At 37.3% G+C, this 27648-nt stretch overlaps 1 protein-coding gene across 5 annotated transcripts in view; it reads left to right on the forward strand.

Annotated features, from left to right (window-relative positions):
- LOC5572409 (papilin) overlaps nt 1-27648 on the forward strand; it is a 352322-nt gene that overhangs the window by 271608 nt on the left and 53066 nt on the right. For all 5 annotated transcript variants that reach the window (XM_021837874.1, XM_021837871.1, XM_021837872.1 and 2 more), the window contains exon 2: nt 17924-18135. In XM_021837874.1, the coding sequence (XP_021693566.1) occupies nt 18131-18135 (5 nt within the window). In that variant the 5' untranslated portion in view covers nt 17924-18130. The remainder of the gene's footprint in view (nt 1-17923; nt 18136-27648) is intronic.

Raw genomic sequence — 27648 nt, forward strand, 5'->3', positions numbered from 1 at the left:
ATTGCAAGTTTAGGACATCTAACCTTTCTTTGGTAAATTTCATGGCGAAAATTTCTAAGATTATGATACCTAAAGAAACCCTTCAAATTTATTGAGAATCTTTTACATTTCAAACAGAAAGTCATTGTACTATTGTGAATATTTTTAACAAACTAGCAAGAACTTTTATTGACAACTTCTTAACAACTTGATTTTTTTATTGATTTTTGCAAGATCCTTTTAAGAAGTTACTATCGGGCTCTATCGGGTAGATGTTTAGGAAACTCTTGGCAAATTTCTTAGAAAATTTAGTGGACTCCAGATGAATTTAGCAGATTGCATTATCTGTTTGTACACACGTATGAGAATTTGTAGAGTTTCTTGCTTCTCTCTTAAGTAGGTGTTCACTTAAACATACCTTCAAATTCAGCTCAGCTGCAAGGACGTAGCTAGTTGATGTGTCAATCTTGTGTGAGAGTCAGGGGTTAGTCCCAAATCGCTGGCTTAAGTAACGGAAGGGAAGCGGGCAACATCAGTCCACTTGCAAATTTATGCGAATTGCTTAGTTTCAATTCTTTTTTTAATAAATTACAGACGTGACTTTTGGATGTGATTGCCAAGGGTATCTGCTGGTTCATAATAAGATCTTTGAAAGGCTTCTATAAACTTTAGTTGCAAAACTCGATTTTTTCAGCACGAGTCGTACATTTATCCAACGAGGCTCGCCGAGTTGGATAAATACGACGAGTGCTGAAAAAATCGAGTTTTGCAACGAGTTGCATACACTTTCATTTCAAAACCATCCATTTTAGGAGCCTGCGGGATGTTTTTAGAAGTTTTAAGGTGATCGCTGCTGCAAAAAGGTTGAGAACCACTGTCTTATGCAGTAAAATTATGACGTGTTTTTAGCAAAGACATCAGTTGAAAAATCAAAATTTTACTGCACATGGAAATAGAAGATATAATTCTGAAGCGATTAAACCTTAACACTGTACGCACTAATCGCTTCAGAATTTCTTTACCAAAAACAAGTAATAATTTTACTACATAAGACCTGCATCCTGAAATCGGGATTATCACCGGTATCCCCATTCAGTACTTCTTAAAGAACTAAAATCGGTCAATCTTGGACAAAGTTACAGCATTCCGAAGATGGCCCAATTCATGCCTGTCCCAGTTATTTTGACAACCCCCTGTATATACTGTAGTAGAATCGTTGCACCGTTACAACCCGAATTCCAGAACGTTTTGGATGACCTCCAATACCCGACCTCATGTAGTTGACACGTCTTTTAAGATTTTGTAAATTGTGTAATTTACTAAATGTAATCTTTATATTGTACCAAATTATTCATACACTTTTGTAGATAATGGATATATTTTTTTTTTCATTTTTGGGATGCGTTAGAGTAAATCAAGGTTAGTTTTATATTACTGAATTCCCTGATGTATCGTAACTTATCATAAAGTACGGTTTTTTTTTACTTTTTGTTTAAAAACATTTTCCAGAAAAAAACAGTTTTGAAGTCCAAATTCCAGAAAAAAACAGTTTTGAATGGAAGTTTATGTGATTTTTACTCTACACAGCAAAAAAATCTTAGATTAACACGTCACGTATTTTAAGATTCAATCATGTAAAGCAATTTGTAATGTATTATTCAATGATAAATCCTACAAACACAGCTATTATATCGAACATTGCTAACAAAATCCTAATAATTGTACGCAAAACGACTTCCCTCAAAGAATTTTGCAAGTGAAACCGCTCGGTTTTACGCTAAAAAATAAATCGTAAACAATGCATATGGAATGACCAAGCCGTCGATCCATCCATGTACATTATTTTTGGCAGATTGTTCAGCGTATAATCATGTAAACCGAGCATTCTCGTTTGCAATTTTACTTTCAAGATGCAAAAAGGCTTCCAATATTGGCGAATGTTGGATACAATATCATGAAATGTTTCATTTCCACTCAAGATTGCAAGCATTCCTGAATGCAATGTGGCAGTTAACATTATTTATCGTTGAATATTCAGTTATAACACATTTTACATGACAATCTTAAAAGTTTACGTGCAATGTAATTTTTTTTTTTTTGCTGTGTACATGACCCAAAAATGCTTTCTACAAAATGCTCCGAATCCATGATATCTCTCCACTAAGAAAATATGAGCAATTTGAAACTTTCATGTAGTCTACGGATTGATTCAGAAAGAACTGCAGAAGGTATTCCCGGAAGGCGGAGATTCTAGAAGAATTTAAAGGGGATTTCTCAAAGACATCTTTCAATTCCTTTTTGGGGTAAAATCTCTAGACACATTGCATTAGGAATCTTCAGAGAAGCTATACAGGAAAGAGATCAGTTAAGGTATCTTTGATGGAATACTAATTGCAGAGGCCTCAAGAAATCATTAAGAGTATGATGTCCGATGACATATTGACGATAACACAAAAAAGAGGAATCTTAAAAAATAACTATAAGAGATTCCTTAAAAAAGTTAGGAGTTTTCTTGACATAATGGATGCAAAATATTTGAAGAAATCTTTTGGGAAATTCCTGGATGTGGCATAAGTGGAACTCTTAGAAAAAAAATTGGTGGAATCCATGATTTTTTTAGAAATTCTTGAAGCAGTAAACATAATAAAAAAATATGAAATTGTTGATTTTGTGAAAAAGGAGGCTCAGTTTTCTGAGAATCCACTTCAAATTTTCAAGCAAAAAAGGGTTAAAGGCTGTCAATGATAAACGTTTTTGCTAAAAACACGATAAATAAATTTGCCAGTTCACTCGTCCAACTAATGGAAATCCTGGCTACGCCCGTGTAATCTGCATGTTGCTCGTTGTTCAATACCACGATGATGCGACTGACATGCTGGCTGGCTGGTTGTCGTCTGCTGCTGCTACTGCTGTTGACCATCGGATTTGAACATGCTTGCATATCATTATTACGCATGCATATAAAACGGAACATTTGCGAGCAGCAGAGCCGAGAGGCGATCGCACCCAACCGGCGAGGGAGAGTAGTAGGTGATAATCACTCGCTGTCGTCGGCGTGTCTCCCTACGAGCTACTCATCTGCCAGACGATGAAGCGCACAGAGGTCGAGTTTTCAAAAAGCTGACAAATAAATTCCGAATATGGTTTTGAGTTTAAAAACAAAGTTAAATATTCATCTAATATATCAGCTAGTTGAGAAATCACGCGTAATTTTGAACACAAAATGCAGCTGCATTCATATTGCGGACACTTAAAACTCAGTGAAGTATAAAAAAGCATATAAAATAAGTCATTCTACATTATTCCTCCGTGTCATCGAGCCTTCATAACACTTAACTTTTGAATGGTGGGTGAACTTTTGATTTCGTAAGATGGATAATTTTAAATAAATAGAAATGTGAGAGACGTCTAAGGTAGTTGGGCACAAAAAAATATTTATACATTTCTATGGAAAATTGTTATTAAAATAAGCCTAGACAATGAGAACTTTTGAACCGCAAAAATTGAAACATTTCGTGTAAAATGTTTACTATACAAAGCAGAGTTTCCGGAATTTGAAGCAGTACTTAGTGTGAATCAAAACGGTACTTTATAAAAACCAAAGGAATATAACTATGTCCAAAATGAAGTCTGGAACCCTAAATCATGCTAGACAACGCTTCTCATGGAATAAAAGAGTAAAATATTAAGAATCCGAAATTTGTGCCATTATTTTATAAATCTGGACTACTGCGCGCGCACCGTGCTGCATTTCATAGAGCGTAAAAAGTAATTAAATTTCAAGTGCATCACTCACACTTGGCTTTCTGGCAGGGACAAATCCTCCAAACGAGATGCCGAAACCAGCCGACGATTGACGACCGCATTCTGGCGGTGCTTGTTATATAGGAATTGAGGAGGAGATGCAGAGACCGCCCAGGGGGTTGATGGCTGCTTGCGTTGTCATCAACAACGGGCCGAGAACAAGAAAATGCACAGCGATGACATCGACGACACGTGGGAAAAATCTGGAAAATTGGACGGTGATTTATGGCAGCGTGACTTGCGATCAGGGCCGGACTTCTGGCTCATCAATTTGAGTCCTGAGGTATCTTGTTGGTAAAACCCAAGGGGCAAACTTGAACCCTTGCATCAAACCCAGATCTCTTGAAGCAAGCTCCGGCTCTGCTAACGCTTGATGCGATACCGTGTGTTAATGATTGGTTGACGTTTTCCAGACACTTGAGATGGACTCAGAGCTAGAGGCTTATGCTTCCTGGAATGTTTGACTGGCGAGACAACTTTTTTATAATTTGAACAAGTGCACCTGTCAACAAAGTGAAAGCGATACATTCATGATTTAAACAGAAAACATCAGGAGCGGACTAAAGAGGAGTTTAACAATTTGTTGATGACTTTTCCTTTGATACTTGATAGGGTACAACTTTAAGAATTGATGTCTCTTCTAGGCTAAATTAACGATCGCTCTTACTGAGAGCTATTTTGAGCTATTTGTTCCAGCTCTAAGAAAAAACAACATGAATTGATTCGAAAAAATGTTGGTTCGCTGCCTATAAAAGCATTCCTGGTTCAAAAGGATTTTAAGATGCGTTTATAATACAAAACGAATGTTTTCTTATATACTTCATCTTGCAATAAACTAATCTTACACTACGTTCATGTAAGATGTGCAAAATATGAAATCTGTGAATTCTAATTTGAAAAATAAGGCATATAGGTCTTCGCAACAAATTAAAAAATGGTAACTACCGAAATACTAGAAAATTTGAAGCTTTGTATGATAAATTGAACCGTTAACGTTGAGCAATATTTCCTAAACGTCTTCTTTTTCGTAAGAGACCCATTTTGGGCCTATTGACAAGGACAGCGGTACCGTAAAACGGGGTAACTTTGATAATGCGGGTAACTTTGATAGTGCGAGACTCTCAACATACTAAACGAAATAACAAAGTTCCTGCTAATATGTTAAGCAGAACGAATGCAAAAGTAAAAAGTATTAGTATGACACTTCATGTTAAAGCTATTTTCGTTGGAATCAAGTACATTTGAGGATTTATATGCAAATATGGAAAATTTATAAAATTTTAGCAATTTTGAAATGCTTTCAAACAATCTGTTCTACGACCACTATTTAATGAAGTCATAATGAATTCGTCACTTATACTTGATAGCCTTGTTATAGTAGAACTCTAATTCGGTCTCAAAACCCTTAGCGAAAACTATTATTCAATTTTGTTCGATTGATGCTCCATTATCAAAGTTATCCCAAAACAGAAAACCGACTTTCGATAATATGAAAAATTATATTTTCATTAAGAATCAATCTTTTGGAAATCTATCAACTGCAATCGATAGTGAGGATACCAGTACTTGTTTTAAAAATATAAATTGTAATACTTTGAATCAGCATGCATAAATATTCAAGTTTTCTTCGAAAAAACTATCAAAGTTACCCCGTTTTACGGTAATAGAAAACAATAAAAATGTTTCCTGCGGTAAAGTCAAAAATAAAATTGACTAATCTGTGGCTGGGAAAAATATTTTTTTATCGTGAACAACATTGTGTTTTCACACACTCCCAAAAACCAGGTGATTTCACGTCTTTTGGATGCACATAAAAAAAACGAGTCGAATGAAGTAAATTTATGTCGAATTTGAAAACGTAAGTGTCTGATTCAGAAAAAGTCGATCACAGTGCCATCGTTTTCGCGCATTTTAACATGTAAAATTACATTTTTTGTTCGATATGTTTTCAAGGATTGTGCTACTTTTACCCGAACGTCGTTTCCCCGAATGTCATTTCCCCGAATATCAGTTCCCCGAATGTCAGTTTCCCGAATGACCCATTTCCATCAGGTCATTCTCGACTAAACACATCTTGCCAAAAATGCCGAGGATGGTGAAACTAGAAAGAACCGCCAATCAAGTAAAAAAGGGTGCATATCAGATGAACCATTCACCACCTTGAAACCCAAAAAGTTATGACAATTGTGAGAGCTAAAACTTTTCGGGGATCTGGGCTATTCGGGGAACCGACAATCGGGGAAAAGTAGCACAACCATTTTCAAGATTATAGTTTTGTGTCGTTCCATCACTTACACCATGAGTCATTCAGTCCTAACGTAAGCTACATCCACAGTAATTTTCGTTATTTTTAAGAGTGCTTATTGGATATTGTCGATATCGATCGATCGTTGGAGTTTATTAAGGTCCCAGCTAACCAGAGATCATATAAGGATATTTATTTCAAATTGTATAAATTTGCAGTATTCGTGGAATTGGAATTGGAATAAATGATCTAAATCGTTTATAAAGTCATAAATTTCATCTGATTTGAATTTGCATTTTATAGAATTCCAATTTGATCTGACCAAATATGTGAATTCAAACTGTGATAAGGACGAACGTATCATTAGGCCGAATGAGTTAAAATGAACAAGCCTATAATAAAAGAATGAAAAATGTACGATTCCTGTTTTTGAAAATGTCGACCTAATGGCCCATTCGGCCTAACCAACTTCGGTCTCACGTACTTCAGCTCAACATACTTCGACCCGGACCGGACACCAATTTTTACATGTGTTGAATTTTCAACTAAATTATCCAGATTTCCATTTTTGATTCTTTAATTGTGAGATCAGAAAAAAAAAGTTTGTCTTTTGAATAATTAAATTCGATTAAACATTACTGGTTTGCTGTTTGAATTTGAAAAGCTGAACTAAAGTTTAGATTTTTATCATCAAATCTCAAAAATAGTGACTTTTGTTATCTGGTCGAAAATAGTGTCCAAGTCACTAAAAAGTGACTTGCTTCCAGCCCTGCAAATGGGATGGCAATCAATTTGATTTGAACAACTAGTCTAGCGGAAAATTTTAATGTAGGCTTCAGCGCCCATGAAATGGAATTCTGAAACTCGAACCCTCTAGTTGTGGATTCTTAGAGCGGCTATCTTATAAGGAAGAAGTTGATCGTGCTCCAGCACAATCTGTAAGCATATACTGAAGGGCTTGAAGAGTGAATTGATCTGCTTTTCCGTTGGCTAAGCAAAACAACTACCTGGTACATATTGAGTATTGACAAGTTCTGTAAACATTCGACACTGTTCGCGACGTTCGTTTCACTTCTCTACATTCATCCGTAACTGTTGCCACTCACATGCCGCACGAGCAGTAGAATGAACATCGAGAAACAATAGAAAACTGTGGAACGAATGTCGTCTGACACGGTGACATTTTAATGTATCATGAATTTTGCATAGAATTCAAAAATGTCCAATCATAAACAACTAGAATAGTTTAATCTTGTTTGTTATGTCGAATGTGACAAACATATAATGAAAGCAACTCTCATTACGAAAAATGATAGAAATAAACAAAATCCTACAGTTTTCTGCCATCTTGGTCAGCTGCATTAAATTGGGTCCTAAAGCCCTGTCCCAATTTTAGTATCAAACGCTTAAGTTTAGGGCAAAAACACATGTTTACTCAATTTTTAAATGATTTTCATTTGTTTAAGTCCAAAAAACGTATTTTTATGATTTTTGAGATTTTGTCCCACCCTTTGGTTTAAACTCAAATTTTGGGTATATTTTGTTTTCCGTGTCCCTGCTGAAATGTCAGATATGAACAACCCCAGTGTTGAAACTATATGCCCTGTGGCATTTTTGTCGAAACTGTGAATGTCAAACATGATCAAAAGTGTCAAGGTTCATATTTGGAATCATTTTTAAAATTGAAGTTTAAAAATGTTATAGCCGTTATTTGAGTTAGAAAAAATGCTAAAGTAGTTGCAAGAACATGCTCTTTCGTATTATTAAATAAAAACAAGAATTCATTAAACATTTTAGGACCCAATTGACAATTTCGTAAGTTCGTTTGATCGCTCGTGTTGTGAATGCTGAAGGCAAAGTATGTCACTGGTATGGGCAGAACTACATTCACCTTCTTAACCAAAATATAACAAATTTTTGGCTGCTTAAATGAAATGAAATCAGCTTTCTGCGGTGGTTAAGAACCGCTCGCTTAGATTTCTACTGCTGCCGCCGCTCATTTGAAGAGGCCGGACGATGCGCCTGTGGTTTCAGATAAACACTACCAAACTAAGATGGTACAGAAAGAATTCCTCAAAATTCTATGAAACAATCCATTTCACAGGTTTGGCAAACTTGCGCAAATAGTATGAAGATCCTTGATCAGGTTTTCGCTATCAGGCTACAATCATTAAAGTATTTGATTATTGGTTTGAAAAAGATTATAGCATAGTGCGAACATCTAAAATCTCCTTTTACATTGCTTATGACAACAATTCTTATTTTCTATACAATAAATACTTTCAATACATTTGTTAGTATTCGAGCGGTATCAATAAACTTCATCTTCTTCCCAGACACTAATTTACCCGCGTTTTTCTTCAATAAACCATTTGCCAGTCCCTTCTACGACATAACCGGACATTGTTGCAGTCCCTTTTTTTAATCCAATCTCGAAAAAGCCAGATAAATTGTGTCTTCAAGCATCCGAAACCCATCGGAAGCACTGCCTGGCTGGTGGTGGTGTTGCTCCTCCTCTGGTGGTGCCACTAATTTATTCCGCATCGGTAGCTTTCTTGAACGACAGCCAAATCCTCCGGAATCGATAGATTCAATCCCATCCATTGCACAGACGCCGCCATCACAGCAAAGCAAGAGCCAGTCGGTCTGTATCGCTCCTGCCACCATGTATCGACCCCATCCGTAAAAGGTCCTGTTGTTCTTAGTTTTCCATCGTCGAATGTTGTCGTCTTGCTGTCCTCATACGTGGGGCGATGGAGCCTATTCTTGGCACTTTTTTTTGTGGCAGGCACGATGATACTCTATGCCCAGGGAAGTAAAGGAAATTTCCTTTACGAAAATGTCCTGGGCCGACCGGGGATCGAACCCAGGCACGTTCAGCATGGCTTTGCTTTGTAGCTGCGGACTCTAACCACTCGGCTCGGAAGGCTCCTGTCTAGATCTACAACTTTGTTGAATATTGTGGTATGTTCCTTAAACTTTTTGAGTAACGTCAATTATTGTTTTATTTTCAAAAATTTCGCTTCAATCAAACCGTTATTGCTTTTGAAGTTGTTATTGAAAAATCGCTCAAAAATATATGTTGAAATCAAATTAAGTCCGACGTGCTGTAAAAATTGTATTTAAATGAATCTTTATGCAAAATTTCAAACAATTTGTCCGAAAAAAATCCCTAATGCCAAAGTGAATTCTGGAAGTGCCCAACTAGTCCTTCACCCTATAGTCGGAAAACACAGACTTGCTGCCATACAAGCCATGATTTAGTCGTTGCATTTTTGTCCTTTCCTCCCATGGAGGTATTTGCCGTGCAACTGACGGGAGAATTTACCTCCGCCGAGTAATGGTGCCAAAGTGAAAAATATACCCGGATAATCTGCCATCTAGAAAATATTATTTTGTTTATCAATTTCCTTAATGTGTTTTAAATGTAGCACGGTATCAATCCTTTGCCACACGAAGGATGCCCTACGGAGATCGAGCTAAGCTCATTTTCCATCCACAATCTCGACGACAAGGACGAGGACACTGTCGTCTGGGTTCTAGAGGCTCGTCTTGCCTTCGCCATTATGGAGATGCAATTTTGCTTTCGTCAGGTGCATGAAGGTGTTTTCCACCTGGGTGCTCGTCAGGGAGGAAGTCCGTATATCTTGCAGCAAGGAAAAAACAAAATCACGCATAACGAGATATATCGTGGATGTCGAGGACCAAGGAGTCGAAAACAAACTTGTTTACCTTGAGTATGGGCAAAGGAAAGAAGAGCTTTATACCGTAGCTTAGTGGAATGCTTTCTAACTTTCTATCAAGCAGGGAAGGTAAATGGACTTATGCACCTGTCGATGGTTGTCGCCGGGAGGATTTGTCTAGTATAGGAAGCAAAAGAAACGCTCCTCTATCATGCTTAGCGAAAGATTCGCTAAGCTCTACGACAAATCGTTCTAAGCATTGAAGTGAAAATTGTTTCACCCTTCAAGCTCTCTTTGGCTCGCTAAGTGAGTGATACCTAAAGAGTACAGTGATTCCTCCATTTAGTGCAGTGCAGTTTGAACCGTGTAAATGTTCATGATCCTTCGAGAAATACATAATTATTATTCTTGTTCGCAATGCTCTGAAACGTCTTCCGTTGTACTTGTAGATTTGATGAGCTGTTTTCTAAAGAGCCATTGTACTGAAATCTTGGTATAATATAATTATATTATCCCATTTCGATATCGAACTTATTCATAATCCTTCGAAAAATTACTGGTTACAGTTCCTAGACAAGACACGAAGTTCCTTGAAGGCCAAGACAAATTAATACATGACATAGTTTTACACAAGCTGTGTCGTATACAAGTCTTATTTTTAAACCTTTTGATTCTACACAATTTTATTCCAATTCAACTTCGTATCGTATCCATCACGTAAATGAAGAATTCAGTTTAGTTCGTCTGTATTTCTACAACCTCTACAAGTCACCAAAAGTTATCCAATATTTTTAACACAATCTGTATTGGTCAATTGTGTGACGGCTTGCAAAGAGTCCTAATCGACTCAAATCCTATCCTCCAACGGATTTACAACATTGCAGTTGACCGCAGCAATCGGCTACCAATGTAAATGGATCATTGTACTGTTCTGTTCTGAGCGCGCTTACTCAACATCGGTTCGCCCGTCATCCCAGCCCATATGGACCACTAAATTAGCGTAAGCATAATTGCTACACAAACGCTACGAAATGTTTACCTTCGGTTAACACCTACCAGAATACAACGCCCACCACCTTTCGACACGAAACACAATATTCCTCCTGGCAGCAAACCCCGAAATGGGAAGCAAATCGATTGGATGTAAGCAGGTGTCTTTAGTCGTCATCTTACCTTACAACAAGGCACTCTACATCTATGTGCATTAAACCGTACAAACGTCTTACAGGAGATGGCGTTATCCGAGATTAGACACCCACGTGTAATTTATAGGTTCACCGTTCGACGATGTGCGCCTTCGGAACTTACTTTGAACTATTAGCGACTAGCTAGCTGGGGCATGAATATTCCGGCACCTAATTTGCGCCAAAGAATTCATCGAAGTTCAAACGGGTGCTGAACCGAGGTGTGCAATTTGCCGTGGAGATGGAGAATTTCAATGCGATTCGGTAGGGCTAGATTTGCTGATACAAGAATCGCGTTTACATGGGGATGATCGTAAAATGAAAATTTGAACATTTATTTAGATTTTCCTCTTATAAGCAGGTTAAATCATCCCACCTGAAAAAAATCTGAACTGTTACGGAAAATGAAATGTAATCTATTGTTAACAAAATGTAAATAAAAGCCTAATTAGGAATGTATTACGATGATAGTGTTTTCTAACACAGAACACCTAGATAAAACAAATATGAATGTAATTCTTGGAATAATACTAATAAAGGAATTGCAAAAAAAAAATGTCCAGAAAAACTGATTTAAGTGCGTCTTTGTCTGAATTTATAGCAATTTCAATTCTCTAGAAAGTTCGAAAATGCAGATTCAGAACTAGACTAAATGACAATTTTGAACATATTGTACAATATTGGCCCCAGAATGCTGCCTTGAGGAATACCAGCTTTTGAGATATGAAGGAAAATTTGATATTCAATCTGAAAATTTACAATTCACTAGAAAGCTATGAATGAAGACGGATCAGAGTAATGTGTTAAGACCGTCATTTATAATACATTATTATTGATTATTAATAATTAATTTCACTTAACATTGTGGTGTTGAATATCCCCCCAACCTAAAAAATAGAATAAGTTTTGAGACCATTGTCAAGAATTGAATATCAAATATCGTTTGCAAAGAAATGTTATCGTCAAGGTGACTTTCGATGTATGTATTATATGTTTTCCAATCAGCTCTTAAATCATTAAAAAAGAAAAAGGATTAAAAATTGCTTCATGAATAATTTGAAAAACAACAAGAACAAGATTAGAGTCGAATTAAAAGTGAGTTACCAGTTGACTACAAAGGTTGATAGATTGGGTTAAGATCAAATCAATAAAAAAAAGGTTTCTAGAAGAAGAAAAACAAGTATGAACTTAGAAACATCTTGAAGAGCACTTGATAACTTAATAACACGAACAGTGTTTGCCATTAAAAGCAAAAACTAGATTCATTGCAAGTTAAATTCCGTAAGTCCGTAAGTTTTGCTTTACTATGTTGCAACAGGAACACAAAAACATTCAAAACTTCCGGTTAAATGCATCCACCACGATTTGGATATCCAATCCAAATAAATACACGACCGGGAATGGCTTCTATTCCAGCAGTGATACTGTTTTTGATTCAAAAATTCAAGTTTTATTATTAGATATTACCCATTATGCGACACATAAAAAAAATGTTTTAGCTAAATGAAATTATTGAAGGTAAAGTTAGGACATTCTGGACGTATAGATGGCATTTGAGGTTCTGTTCAGTCTTCAGTAGCGGTATCTAGCTCCGGATCAAATTCTTATTTTCAAGGATCAATTTTCTTGCAGCATATAAATGCAACTTTTAAGCCTATAGGGCGTTAACTTGTAGTGTGTTGAATAGTTTGATAACTATGCAGGATATCTGGTTTCATAGCATAGTTTGGATTTTGAATTTCGGAAAATCAATGCTTTATTTTCTAAGTTTTGATTCTAATGAGAATTAATGAGATTCTGTTAAGAACCCTCAGAAGTTTTCGATGAATCTTCTCACGATTACCATCAAAATCCTATCTGAGTTTTCATCAGAATCTTCTCTGGATTTTTATCAGAATCCTTAGAGTGTTTTCATTAAAATCTCCTGACCTCTCATCAGCATCCTCTTAGAAATCTCAACAGAATCATGTCAGGATCCTCATCACAATCCTTTCAGGATTGTCATCAGAGGAGAGGAAATTCAGGATTCTTATCAGAATTTTATCGGAATTCTCATCAGGATCACCACAGAATCCTTATTATGTTTATCCTTTTAAATTTATGATCTTAATATTTCAAGAATTCACATTTTTCCAGGTTTATCATCAGAATCATCTCCATGTTCGCATCAAAACTCTCTCAAAATTATTTTCAGAATCCTCTGAAGTTTTGCATTAGAATTCTTTTGAGATTTTCATCAAAATCTTCCCAGCAAGGTTCCGAATTTTCACTCACTCTCACGATAATGGATTTATCCATCACAACAATTTTCAGCGATAAACTGCCTTGCGATTTTGCCCGTCAACAAAACAAAGCGAAAATAGATAACAATGCGGAACACGTTTTTGTCTCAAACATCAAAATACCGCTATTGACTTAATCGAAGGTTGCTGAATCCAATGCCGTTTTTAGAAATATCATAGCACGTCTAGTTTTTGAGATATTGGCTGTTCAAAATGCAAAATTTGACTATATCAGCCAACTTGCATGCAAGGCTTGTAAGGCAATTTATTTGCTCAATTTGCCATAGATTTCAAGCTTTAGGTGTTTAACAATACTTATCAGAAAAGTTCATAATACTATCGATACTCAAAAATTATTTGTTTGGTGTTTATAAAAGTATTGTATTTTGTCATACGAGAGAAACGGGAAGTTTTCTATGGAGACTGCAAGCATGTTGTAAAAATTGTTTGAATCTAAATTTTATAGTGCAATTTCAACCAAATTTTATCTGAAATGAAAATTGAAGTCCTATTTTGCATGCTTGCTGAATTAGATCACAAAAAAGTTTGTTGAATCGTACCTTAAAATTCATGTACACATCAATTAAACCAGTGTTTTATACAATTTTGACGACCTGTAGCTAAAAATTGTGACGTGCAGGGACATTTCTGAAAACGGCATCAGATTCAGCAATCCCAAATCTATTAGAGACACGTAATTTAATCCTTGAGACACGCAAAAATGTCATTTTTCTTGTGCTGTGTAATTGCACATTTCCACAGCTGCGAGAAGTTCATTTTCTCTTTTTTTTTATTCCATGGAGAACTTTTCCTGTATACATCGCAACGAGCAGCAATTGCTTTTATGCACCAAATTAACCACTGCTTTCGTCAAGTTAATGTGGAAGCATGGATAGCGTACACGCGGTTGTTTTTAGCAATGTTCTAGGTTCGAATCCCGTCGCCGGCACCAGTTTTTGTTTATCCACATAGTGATAATTCTCGGGAGCAGTTGGTGAGCGAAAATATGATGGAGTGAAAAAGAAATTATCCCCAGAGTGGATTGATTCTCGATTATCCTCCAACGTAACTCTAGGGAAAATAAGTGTGAGCGAAAAAGGATGCTCACGTGAGGAAATGAAAAATCGTTCTCCTTACGTGCGAAAAATCGTAGATTTCGCATTATTGGTACGAAAATTCAGAACCCTGCTTCCCAGTATTCTCAACAGAATCTATTCCACATTCAGAATCTTATCAGGATTATTATCAGAATGCTCTCAGAATCTCATTAGAATGCTCTCGAGATTATCATCAAAATTATCTCAATTTTCTCAACATAATATCATCATTAGAATCCTTTTCAAAATCCTCATCAGAATGCTACCAGAACTCTCACCAGAATTCTTCCAAGATTCTCATCGGAATTCTTCCAGAATTATTTTCAAAAACCTTCAAGAATTCTTATCAGCATCCATCTAGGATTCCAAGATTCCCATAAAGATCCTTCTAGAGTCTCTACATAATCCTTTTAGGATTCTCATCAGAAACTAGGATTTTAATCATAATCCTTCTTGGATTGTTATCATATTCCTACCGGGATTCTTATCAAAACCTTGCAGGATTTTTATCAGAAACTTTTCAGGAATTTCATCGGAACCAAGGATTTGCATCACAATCCTCCCAAGATTTTCATCGGGATTCTTCTTCGATTCTCATCAAAATACCACCAGGATTCTCTTAAGCATCGTTCCAAGACTCTCATCAGAATCTTTCTATGACTGTCATCGGAAACCTACAATGACTTTTAACAGAAACTTTCCTGGATTCTAAACTGAAAGGCTTTTAATCGAATCTTTCCAGGAATCTTGGCGACTTTTTTCCTGAATACTCTTCAGAATTCATTAGATTTTCACAAAAACACTTTTTGTATATCAGGAATTTGGAATACAAAACATTGTTAATACGAAATAATGAAATAATAATGAAATTTTGTTAAATTAACGCTTATATAGAGCTGTTCGGTAATCGGTTTTAAAACTATTTACCTCATTACTAGTGAATCAATTGTCATTCAACAAGCAGCAACAAAGACATTGTCATCTCATATTCTTGTTGCAACATCAGTTTATCACCACTTGAACAGAATATGACAATGATCGATCACCACGTGCAATGCGATTTTTTGGGCTTCACATTACAATTTTTGAGAACTTTCTCCGTGTTGAGAAACATTGACATACTGTTGAACAGCATCCATAAAACAAATTTGGTTTTGTGTTTCGAATAACTGATTTATCGCGAGTTGGAAAGCTTGCAACAATGCTGCTCCCTGTGATTGTCATGACAATTTTGCTTTTGATTTAATCCCTGTCCGCAAAAATTGAGACACACGGTCGGAGCCAGCTTGCTTTGCTTTGATTCACTGCTCATTATACGTAGTGAAGATGGATAAATTATTAGTGAAATAATGAAAAAAAAAAACCAACTGCTCGGCTGTTATATTGGCGGGGGGACGTGTCCCCTCCGCATGTAGTGAGCATGCGACCTGTCACAACAATGAAACGGGGGCAATCGAACATGACATGCTCCGCTGTTTCCTCCACACCAGCACAATTGGGGCACGCAGGAGATTCTGAGTGCCCAAACCTATGCTGGTACTGTCTATAGCAACCATGTCCTGACAGAAACTTCGTCAAGTGGAAGTTCACTTCCCCATGGTCACTGCCCACGACCCAAGTGGTTTTTCGGTGGCGTCATATATATATATTTACAGTCTTAAATTGAACGAGGAATTTATAAGCGTACTTGCTACAATACAAATATGGGAAAATTTAGCTATTTTAGTCTGAATTCATGTCGCTGCTTTACTGCCCATAAACGCATGTCAGTCCCATGTTTGCTGGATTTCCTATTCACGTGGGACAATTATGCGTTTATGGGCAGTTTAGATAACATCCCTATTTTTATTGTGTGCGAGAGAAATAATCAAATTTATCATTTTTCTATCAAAAACAAGATGATACCCTTAAGGCAGTGGCGCAACCAAGGGGGGTTTTAAAGGTCAACCCCACAGCAATAGGCTTATCTACAAAGTCATCTAAAAACAAAGATTAATGGTCGTATTGAAAATTTTAGGGTGTTATCACAGAACTCATTTTGACCTTTGGACTCGATTTTCTAGATTTCCAACTCTGTAAGATGTGACTGTTAGTCTTCTTCAGGTAATTTAGTTTTGTAATGCTGATGTACTTTCGACCTACTGCAACAGTAGTGGCAATGATTTCTTTTACAAAATACTGCTTATCCCGATTATTCTCGAAGCCATTCTCATTGTTGAAAAGTTTCAAAACATATTCGAACTCAACACCGAAGAAGAGCAGTTGACGGGTATCACACTACTGTATTGCATTTTTTTCTTAATTAGTAATACTATGAAAAAATACATGTTTAAATGCATCAACTCGATTGTTTTTATCAAAAAATATCTTCTCAGAAAGTATTTTGAAATTTAAAAAAACCCCTCCTAGAACCAAATCCTGGTTGCGCTACTGCCTTTAGGCGTTAATTTAACTACCCCTTCCCCTACGAAAATGTTAAATGCTTCTCATCCTGAGAATTTCCTCAAAATTTACATTGATGTGCCACAAGATCATTGATCCTTGAAATTTGGATACTGAAATCAAGTACCGGAGCTACTGAACAAAACCTAAAATGACACCTTTACGTCCAGAATGTACAAACTTCAAAACTACTGGAGATTTTAATTAACTGAAACAGTGTTTCGCACAATGGGTATTTTCTACTGAGAGAGCTTTTGAAAAAAAAACGGAGAACGAAAAATATGTTTTGGTTTAGTTACTGTATTGTTGCCGTAGAGACATCTCTAATTCAAAACCACTCTCTCCAGCGTAATAACTTCACCGATAAATCCGTCTAAGACTGCCTTATTCCCAAACCTCCTCCCCACAATCTTATCCCACAACGCAAACAATCCCTCCCTCAAAGAAACTCATCGCTATCTACTTTACCACGCGGCTCGCTTTAATGCTTCTAGCTCGCGCTCCTCGTGGTATACCCACATGCCTTCTGTTCCACCCAAGTATGGCATATGTCGCACCGGATGATTTGCTGCTCATTCAATGTTTATTTATTAATTGATGCAAATTTAATACGATATATCGTTCGCGTTTCATCGATTCACATCAAACTTACCCGCCGTCATCACCATCATCACGGTAATCGTCTTCATCCATGCACAGTATTTGACGAATTATTTGCAACTTTCTCGATTTTCCATACAAAATAACCAACTTTGGATTTGAGTAACATTTTCACAGTTTTTCACACATAAGTTAAAGTTCAACCTATATTTTTGAGTTACTTTATTAAACACGAGCTCAAAAGCAATAACCGTTTGACTGAAGTGAATTTCTTAATCAATTTCAATAATTCAAAAAATGAAGGAAACGCTTTATTTTATTTTCAGCAAATTTGTAGATTTATAAATTTTCGTCAAGAAATTCATTTTAAACAAATCGTAATTACTTTGAACTCGTGATTAGAAAAATCACACACAAATTTATGATGTTGAAATGTAAGTTATGTCTAAGTTAGTTTGATGGAAATTCGAAAAAGTTACAAATGTATTGTCCAATACTGTACATACTAATGCCGAACGATGGTATCGTTGCTAATTGTGGCTGCTTATTTATTCATCTCCGACTGACTCCGTGTTGTGTTTTCCTTTCGATTTGGTTCTGATTTCAGATAATGCTGGCAGAGTGATTGTCGACGACGAGTCCTGATCGATTCGATTAGATCTGCGAGAGACCTCTTCGGACCGCAAAACCAAATGCCTTTATGATAAAGGGGGCACATCGAGCCGGCAACCAGTGCCCATCCACCATCCCCCTTCGTCGACACTTTTATGGACGCTTTCGATAGACGACGATAGCACCTTTAGCAGCAGTCAATATGAGGTAAGTGGGGTAAGATCTTTGTAGGGTTTCAATGGGTTATTGATTTGTTGGATATCGTTCTACAAAAACAATGAGGTCCTTTCACTAGAACGGGTGTGGCGGTCAGAGATCTCATCACATTGTAGCCATTGGCGTTGAGAACAGGGGAACTAAGGGGGCAGCTGCTTTTTTTTCATAAAATTGAACTAAAAAAGGTATCTCAGAAATACTTACAAAAATTTCAATATTTTAAGTATGAAGGTTATGGTTAAAGGTACGGGTCGGACTCGATTATCCGCAATTTTAGACTCGATTATCCGGAATTTGTTTTTTGATGTTCTTTTTTATCAGTTTTTGTGCATCAATTTGAGATAATTTAGTATTGCAATATAAATTATGAACAGTTTGGCAGTTTTGGACGTAGGTATGAAAAGGGGGGTTTGAAAAAGAGTTTTTGAGTGTGGTGGCTAAAAATAAATTTGTCTTCAAAAAACCCCATATTTTCCTAGAAATAATTTCTGGCTACGCCACTGCATCATATAAATAAAACAACGAGAAAAGATAATATTTATGTTCTTTCATCGTAGATTTTATTTTTTCTTTTAGTGATTCGATTATCCGGAGTGAAAAAAAAAATTGATACTCCGGATAATCGAGTCCGACCTGTATTATGAAAAGATTTTTGGAGGAATTCTACGAAGGAAGTTTTTCTAAACACCGATAACTTTAAACTTGCATACATCGAAAGCTTTCTAAGTTAAAAGAAGAAATGTATAAATCTGCTGAATGTGCTTTACACAAGACAAAATGATATATCTGATAGAAAAAGTAGGTAAAATAACTAAAATTCAAGAAACCTACAAGATTTGTGGGAATCATGATTATTGCGACGGATAGTTGGTCCTCGATATCAGACATACTGCCACTCCACTGGGCCTCTTCCGGAAAAATCCTAGCTACGCCAATGATTCGTACAACAATCACACATTTCCGGCTGGTTCCACCCAATCTGCAATCAATCTCGTTTGTTCCAAAACTCCACCTTTTCTCCTCAAAACCTTTCATCTGGCATCGTTGCGGAAGTATTGCATCGTGTTATGGTCATAAATTTACCGACCCAAACCGGATGGCTGAGAATTGGGTCACGTACTTCACGAAAACCAGAAGTCGCCGTTTGACAGACCATATATTTATTTAATTTTTTATGAACATCGCGTTGCAGCCCCTCAAAGCTATAGTATGCAGTTCTGCATTTAGCTTCCCATAACCGTATGCGATCGTTGCGCCCTCTTCGAGTTTCCTCCACGTCTGCAATGAATGGATCAACTGATGAAGAATGATCGATTGCATTGGTTGCAGTAGAGAAGATATGAATCAATTGAAACCCTGCCATTAACCTTTTCACTCGCTCCGTATGAAATGTGTAATTTTCGTGTTTTTGCAGCAAAGCCAGCATCAACAATCAACTCATAACCGGAGCTTCAAAGTTTGCGTTCATTGTAGTGATTCGTTTTGACACGGACTATAGGCACTCCGAAGCCGAACTGTATGTTATTTCACTTTGCTTTGACTTCGTTTGTGTACAAACAGTTTAATGAGTGGAAGAGGTCGGTAATATATGCAAACATTGTTGTTCTTTGTTCCCATTCATGACGAGCTGCGACTTTCATTGAAATTCGGAAGGATAGAGTCAATATTTTTTGTTTACTGGAAGCATTTCTCGCGGAACATTACTAAAGGACCTATGTACAAATGAGAGATTCTCTCCTCTCTCGTTCTCTTTCGATTATAACAGTGGAACACTAAAGATTTTAGGAAGTTTTTCACTATAGATCGAAAGTCAATTTCCTTGACTAGCGTTTCATACAAAAAACGCAACAGAAGAGATTAATGTGACTCAGTTATTAATGAAAGAGAAAGTAAACAAAGAGAGCCTCTCAATGTTAGATAGGTCCTTTAGTAATGTTCCGCGAGATTTCATGTAGCATGGATGGCGGTGAAACTTCACATGAGAGTTTTTGTATCTGGATAAACATTTAAAAGTTAGCACAGAAATGATAATTTTGCGTAGGTGGCGATCGGAATGAAAAACCTCAAACCAAAATATTATGGAAGTTTGAGAGCTATAATAAATAGCTTTGCTCTTTGTTCACCTGATAACTCTACATGCTGAGGATAACGGGTTCAAGTTCCAATTCAATCGAAAAACCTTTGCATCATCTTTTCAATTTTTTTCGCGAAGCAAACAAATTGACTGGATTTGTAGAAAATCATTCTGGCTTGCTACACCAAGTGCTACACATTACTTTTTTCAGTGCAATTTTGATAAATAAGGCATTTGCATTTCACCCAGCAAAATCAAATAGTTGTAAGGTAAAAGCACCGGTTTTGGCCAGCCTAAGAGAAAATGTCAATAAAAATTAAATGGGAAGCCGTATTTATACTACAAATATGTCAAATGCAAGCTTTCGGTGAGAATAATCCGATAGATCGGCCCAGATAGCCGTAGCGGTAAACGCGCAGCTATTCAGCAAGACCAAGCTGAGGGTCGTGGGTTCGAATCCAACCGGTCGAGGATCTTTTCGGGTTGGAAATGTTCTCGACTTCCCAGGGCATAAAGTATCATCGTACCTGCCACACGATATAAGCATGCAAAAATGGTCATTGGCATAGTAAGCTCTCAGTTAATAACTGTGGAAGTGCTCATAAGAACACTAAGCTGAGAAGCAGGCTCTGTCCCAGTGGGGACGTAACGCCAGAAAGAAGAAGAATCCGATAGATCTCTGTTGGCGCAATTTCAATAAAATAGCTCATCTACATGACTTTGGCCAATCCAAAAATGTTTTTAAATGTCACATCCGTAATGTTTTATAGTTCTAAGCATCAGTCTGTAGAGTTTTTAACTGAAGACGTAGTACAATAAATAAATAAATAAAAAATCCATATTATGTGTGTAAAATATCAAAACTGAGCTCTAACCATTTTTTCGCTTTGAAAATCTCGTTGGTCAATATAGGCCAACGAAACCAGTTTCGGCCAGAGATTTAACTTCGGTTCCTAAATTGGCCAATCGCATTGCTTTCTCATGAGAGTGGCCAAATTAGGTGTGTGCGAGTTAAAATTATAAGGGAAACAAATGGCTTTTCTTATGTTTTTAATCAATTTGGACGAGTAAATGAATGTAGCTTTATCGTGTGAATGTGATCTACTGAACACAAAAGGTTTCATGCTGATTGGCTATGTAAAGCGATGTATAATCCCCTATGGCTACAACTGGCGTATGGCCAAAACCGGTGCTTCTACCCTACTCAAATTAGTTTTCTGCAAGCGTTACGAAGGTACATACCTTCACCTTGTTGTACTTCCAGGCGGGATTCAAACGGAAGTTCGCCTGTCATCTTAACACAGTTTTGCACACTATCCGTCGTCTCTCTTATCAGTATTATGAGACACTCGAAAAAAAATCGTGTCAATGTTAATGTAATTTAAACCGGATTTTAAATTTTTACTGATTCTATTATCTAAATTGGGACGAGGAACTCTTTCAATGAACTTACGGGGAATATTTCCAACTATTTGTCTGAGAACCCCACGTTCATAAATTCCAGAGGATCTATCCAAAAGGAACCTTTCTTAGTCAAGTGGTAACGTCCGTGGCTACAAAGCAAAGCCATGCCGGAAGGGTTCGATTCTGACCGATTTCATTTTGGTCCTGGAAGATTACTTTGAGGATTCTGTAGAGATGCTTTCTGGTAGTTACCTACCTATGATTTTTAAACGGATTCCATTCCCGTGCTTTCTTGACAGGCTTCAAAAGTGATGTGTTTCAATCTCATGGTACAATTTCTGACAATTTCTAGCAGATTTTCTGGTCAAGAAAATCGTTGATTCTTATTTTGAATTAACTCAATTTGATGGTTTCAAAACAGGTTTGACTTGAATTTTTCATAAACTTTACCAATATTATTTGTCACATTTTTTCTAGAGGCCGTGGGAAATTTACATAAAATCAAAGGGGGCTGACGCTGAAAAGGTTGGGAACCGCTGCTTGAGGGACTCTCAACGAAATACCACAAAATACAGGTTTTCGGTTTTTAAAAATAGTAACCAGCCAGAACTACTGCAGGGATGTTCTTAAAAGAATTCCAGTATAAATCATTGGATGAATTTCTGATGAATTCCCTTAAAGTATGCTTCAATTAATTCCAAGTGATACTACTGAGACAATTATTGAATTGGAAGTGGTTTCTCAAGAAATCATTGGAGATATTCTTGAGTGAATCTATGGAGGTGCATTTTGATACAAAATAAAAGCTCTTGGAGTATAATTATTGGGGCTAATTCTTGAAAACTCCCAGGAAAAATTTCTAGAAGCAACCCTGAGAAAAATATTGAAGTGCTCTCAGTCAGTGCAGGAAATGGTAATAGTAGTAGGCTTGAATTTTTGCGAAAATCACGTGGCTCTCTAGTACAGTAGTTCCAAAAACGTGAATCTCATCAAGTAGCCTATGTTGAGTGCACGAATTTTCTAAATCATGAATGTCATTGAAGGCTCCAAATGCGGGAAATGCAGCGGGAAATAGAACATTTTTCTACAGTAATTCTGGGTTGCCCTTAGAAACGGACGTTTTGCTATTTTCAAGGCATTTGCCTACAGCAGCGATGGGCGTGAGTTTCACTGGCTTCGCTGACTGTGATTGGCTTTGCTTGGCTACTGTAGAGTGAATTTCAAGATTTTTCCCAACCCTGCTCTCAGTATTTGTGCGCTGCAGGGTCCTAGATCTGTCTTCTGAAAGATAGCCTACTAGATTCCAGTCTAAGGCCTAATTTCAAATGTTATTTCCACTTCTGTTTGCCTTATTGGAAATCAAATCTGAGGAGTATTCATGCAGCTTGCTCTTCTTGGTACTTTCTATCAGCAAAGCAAACTCTCGGTTGTTAGCTGTGAATTTAATTTCAGAACACTAAACTGAGAAACAAGCTCTGTCTAAGTAGGGACATATTGAAGAAGATGGATTTGGGCGCGATGGTCTCGGTATCTAGATGTGCACAACATCGGAATAAGGATGAGATACAGAATTTTTGGTCACGTCTTCCTTCAGAGGGGAAGCATAGGCTGTTGTTCCCGGCCAAAGTGTAGATGAATTCGATATGCAAGGATCTCAGTTGTTTAGGCGTAGCACCAGAAATATCGGAAGTAAAAGTATTAAAAATGACGAGTACTATCAGTTGGACAGAATAAAGAAGAAACACAATTTCCCTTAATTATCCATTACAGCCCATATTCATCCCTTTGTGGATACCTTCACCACAATCCGTAACCTTTGAAATCCCGATCAATATCAGCCACTGAGTCTCCCTTCTATCTCCTGCAACGAAGGAGTTTAGGTATTGACGAGGGTGATACGATTGTGGCGTAAATTTGGTTCCGAGGTTGACACATAATAAAACTTCAGCAGATTAGTGGAATTAGGGGATTAATGGACACATTAAGCAAATGCTGAAGACCATAAAATGTCAATGTTTTTAGGTTATACAGCTGGTTTTCAAATTTTATAAACGACGAGTACAATCATTCATGCTAATATAGATCATATCATATTTCAAAATAAGAGACGAACTAGCCAAGGGCTGAAAGTCTCGAAAATATAGACAATTCATTCATTCACTCTTATTTCAGAAAAGTGAGATAGAAAATTGGGCCGAAAACATGGCCGGTAAAAAGGTATCGGTGCGAAATGAACACTTGCGTGAAATTGAGTGATTCCAAAATATTTAATGACTGCCAATCGTTCTGATATGTAAAAGGACTCTCCCTCAATCATAATAGCTGAAAAGCCTTCCTGGCTCAAAAATCAGATCCTTCCACCACCTTGCTAATATGCCAATTCTAAACTGACAAAAACTCAAATTTCAAAGGACAATTGAAGCTAAATAAGCGTGTATACCGTCAAACATATCAAATGCAGGAGCGCAACCAAGGGGGTTGGGGGTCAAATAACAACTTTTTGCGCTGAAAGAACATAGTTATTATTTAAAAATTTTAAAACACATTTGATAAACAGCACACTTAATGACCAATTGAAATTTGAAACTAAACACATTTCTGTTTTTTTCGTAAAAACTATCTGAAACGTATTACAAACCAACCCCAACTTTCGATGGAATCCCTTCAGAAACTCCCAATAAAATCTATTGAAGAACTCCTGATCCCTAGAGAAACTTCTGATGGAATACTTGGAAAAACTTCTTCTTCTGATCCCTGGAGGAATTCCTGATGGAATCATTAGAGAAACGTTTGATAGAATTTCTGTATGAATCCCAGGTAGAATCTCTGAAGGAACTCCTGATGGAAAACCTAGAGAAATTTCTGATAGAAGAATTTCTGATGGGATCCCTGGAGGAACTCCTGCTGTAATCCCTAGAAGGACTTCTGATGTAATCTCTGAAGGAACTCCTAATAAAATCTTTGATGAAATCTTTGGAGAGATTCCTGATAATATGACTGGTGGAACTCCTTATAAAATCTCAAGAAGAAATCCTGATGGAATTCTTTGCGGAACCCCTAATATTATCTTTAGAGGAATTCCAGGTACAATCTCCGAAGGAGCTCCTGATAAAATCCCTAGAGAAACTCCTAGAAAAAGAACCCCTGTAGGAATTTCAGGTGGAATCTGTGATGGAATTCCTGGAGGAACTATTGATGTAATTCCTAGAAGAACTTCTGTTGTTATCGCTGTAGGAATTTCTTATTGAATCCCTATAAGAACTCCTGATAAAATCCCTTGGGAACTCCTGTTGAAAAACTCAGGGATACTGCTGATGGAATCCCAACAGAAATTTTTTATAGAATCCCTGGAGGAATTCCAGGTGGAATATCTAAAGAAAATGCCAATGAAATCTCTGAAGAAACTTTTGATGAAATACCTAGAAGAACTCCTGATGTAATCCTAACGTAATCCCTAGAAGAATTTCTGATGTAATCCCTGGAGGTGTTGCAGGTGGAATCTCTGCTTTTGATGTAATCTCTAGAGGAGCTTCTGATGGAATCTCTATAGCAACTCTGAAAAAAATACTGATGAGATTCCTGAAAGAATTCCTGATGGAATCACTGGAGGAAATCCTTATGGAATCCCTAAAAGAAATTCTGATGCACTTCCTTGAAGAGCTCCCGATGAAATCTCTAGAGGAACTCCAGATAGAATCCCTAAAGGAACTATTGATGGAATCCTTGAAGGAGTTCCTGATAAGATTCTTGATGACACTCCTGATAGAAACCCTAGAGGAACTCTTTATGATGTTACTGGAAGAAATATTGATGAAATTCCTCGAGGAACTTCTTATATAAGCCCTAGAGGAACTCCTGAGAGAATATCTTGATGAATTCCAGCTGAAATCTCAGAAGGAACTCTTCATGCAATCTCTGGAGAAACTCCCCAGAAGAACTCTGATGGAAGCCCTAAAGGTACTCCTGATAGAATCCCTACAGGAATTCCTCATGATATATCTAGAAGAAATCCTGATGGAATTCCTCGAGAAACTCCTGATAGAATCACTAGAGGAATTTTAGGTGAAATCTCAGAACTCTGATGAAACCCCTAAAGGTATTCCTGATAGAATCCCTAGATGAACTTCTGATGGAATCTTTGGAGGAATTCCTAACGATATTTTTGAAGGAACCCCTGACGGAATCATTGGAGGAACTCCTTGTGAAATCCCTAGATGAGCTCCTGATGGAATCCCTTTAGGAACTCCTGATGAAAAACCCTGAAGGAATTCCTGATAAGATTCCTGATGGCACTCCTGATAGAATCCCTACAGGAATTCTTCATGATATAACTAGAAGAAATCCTGATGGATTTCCTCGAGGAACTCCTGATAGAATCTCTAGAGGAATTCTAGGTGAAATCTCAGAACTCTGATGAAAGCCTTAAGGGTACTCCTGATAGAATTCCTAGAAGAACTGGATTCTGATGCTTCGAGGAATTCCTGATATAATCTCTGGAGGGACTCCTGATCAGAGCTATTAAATGTCATGAATATCATGTGGCTTTGGCAATTTAATATTGCTAATATCATCCTTCCCCGTGGAAAAAGTCATCGGAAAATGTTTTTCCTGGTGACTTTTTCCGAATTACTATCGGTTGGCAATATTTGCTGGTGCAATAAATCGCTTGGGAAGGTGCTATAAACAAAATTTTCAAAAATTTTGACATTTGACTGTACTGCTCCTGATAGAATCTATGGAGGAATTCCAGGTGGAATCTCTGAATGAACTCTTGATGGAATCCAAGAAGGAATTTTGGGAGAATTCCTGACTGCATCGGCAGCTCATGAAACGTCGAAGCTTCAATTTGGCATGCTGACGTCGATGTTTGTGCAACATCCCTATAGACAATAATTGGTTCGTCAAGCAGCATCACACACGATGAAACATAGCACCAACATGAGCATCAACCTGGGGTGGAACCAATGTTGGTCAAACCGTCTGTGGGCTGCAATAGACACCGTTGCATAATGCAACTTGCATTTATCTACGTTTCGAAACAAATTTCCAAAGGTATGTTGGATGCTTCTTCCAGCTTGTCGTCTCACTATTTGGCAGTCCTTTCGACAATTACACTTAATCCACCTAAGTAAAAAGAATCGCAACCATTCAAAAGATCCGGATCACTCAAAAGAACGAGTGATTCGTGGTTCTTTTTGGCAAGAGTCGGTTCTATGATCAGCTCGATCAAACAAAAAGTGATCCGGAAAAAGAACGAGCCAATTCTTTTTCCCTATTCTCCTTCGTTCGTTTCTCGGCTTCATTATAACGCTTGACCACGGCACACATGCAAATACAGTTTGCTGCAGCTCTGCACTCTCAGCATACACAGTCAAACCACTATTTTGCCCCGTCCACTTGCATACACACAGATAAGAGATAGAGAGAGAAAGAGCCCTCTGGTGAGTTTCTGGGGAGACATTTACGAAGAATGAGAGAACTAAAGATACCAAAGGTACGACGCATGTCGCGCAACAGGGAGTGAACCGCTCTTTTTTTTCAGTTCGCTCGGTTCGCTCTTCCTTTGCAAGCCGTTGAGCCACTGAACCGTACAAAAGATCCGGTTCACTAAAATGAGTGATTCGGATCGGATCCGTTTACTAAAATGAGCCGTTTTGTCCATCTATACACCCAAGATACTTGACCTATTTCTGGCGTAATATACTTGATTTGGAATCCCCGGCGAATTCTTTGCGAAATCTTTGTCGAACATTTTTAAAAGAACCCTAGCGAATGCAATGCATAATTCATGGTAAAATTTTTGATTGATTTCAGTAGAATGTCGGCGTAGACAAACAGATGTAAGACCGGAGAAATTTCCATCGACCATACATTTTACGATCACTTCAAATTTATTATGGGCGAATCTCACATCCAGAGGCGCATTCATCCTTTTTCTTCATGTTTGACATTTCACGCTACCGCCATCTGCAGGTCTTGTTGCAACTTGAAAACAGGGCAGTCAAAGTCAAACGTTTTATGGCATG

The sequence above is a fragment of the Aedes aegypti genome, chromosome 1 (assembly GCF_002204515.2).
Source record: "Aedes aegypti strain LVP_AGWG chromosome 1, AaegL5.0 Primary Assembly, whole genome shotgun sequence".
Taxonomy (NCBI): domain Eukaryota; kingdom Metazoa; phylum Arthropoda; class Insecta; order Diptera; family Culicidae; genus Aedes; species Aedes aegypti.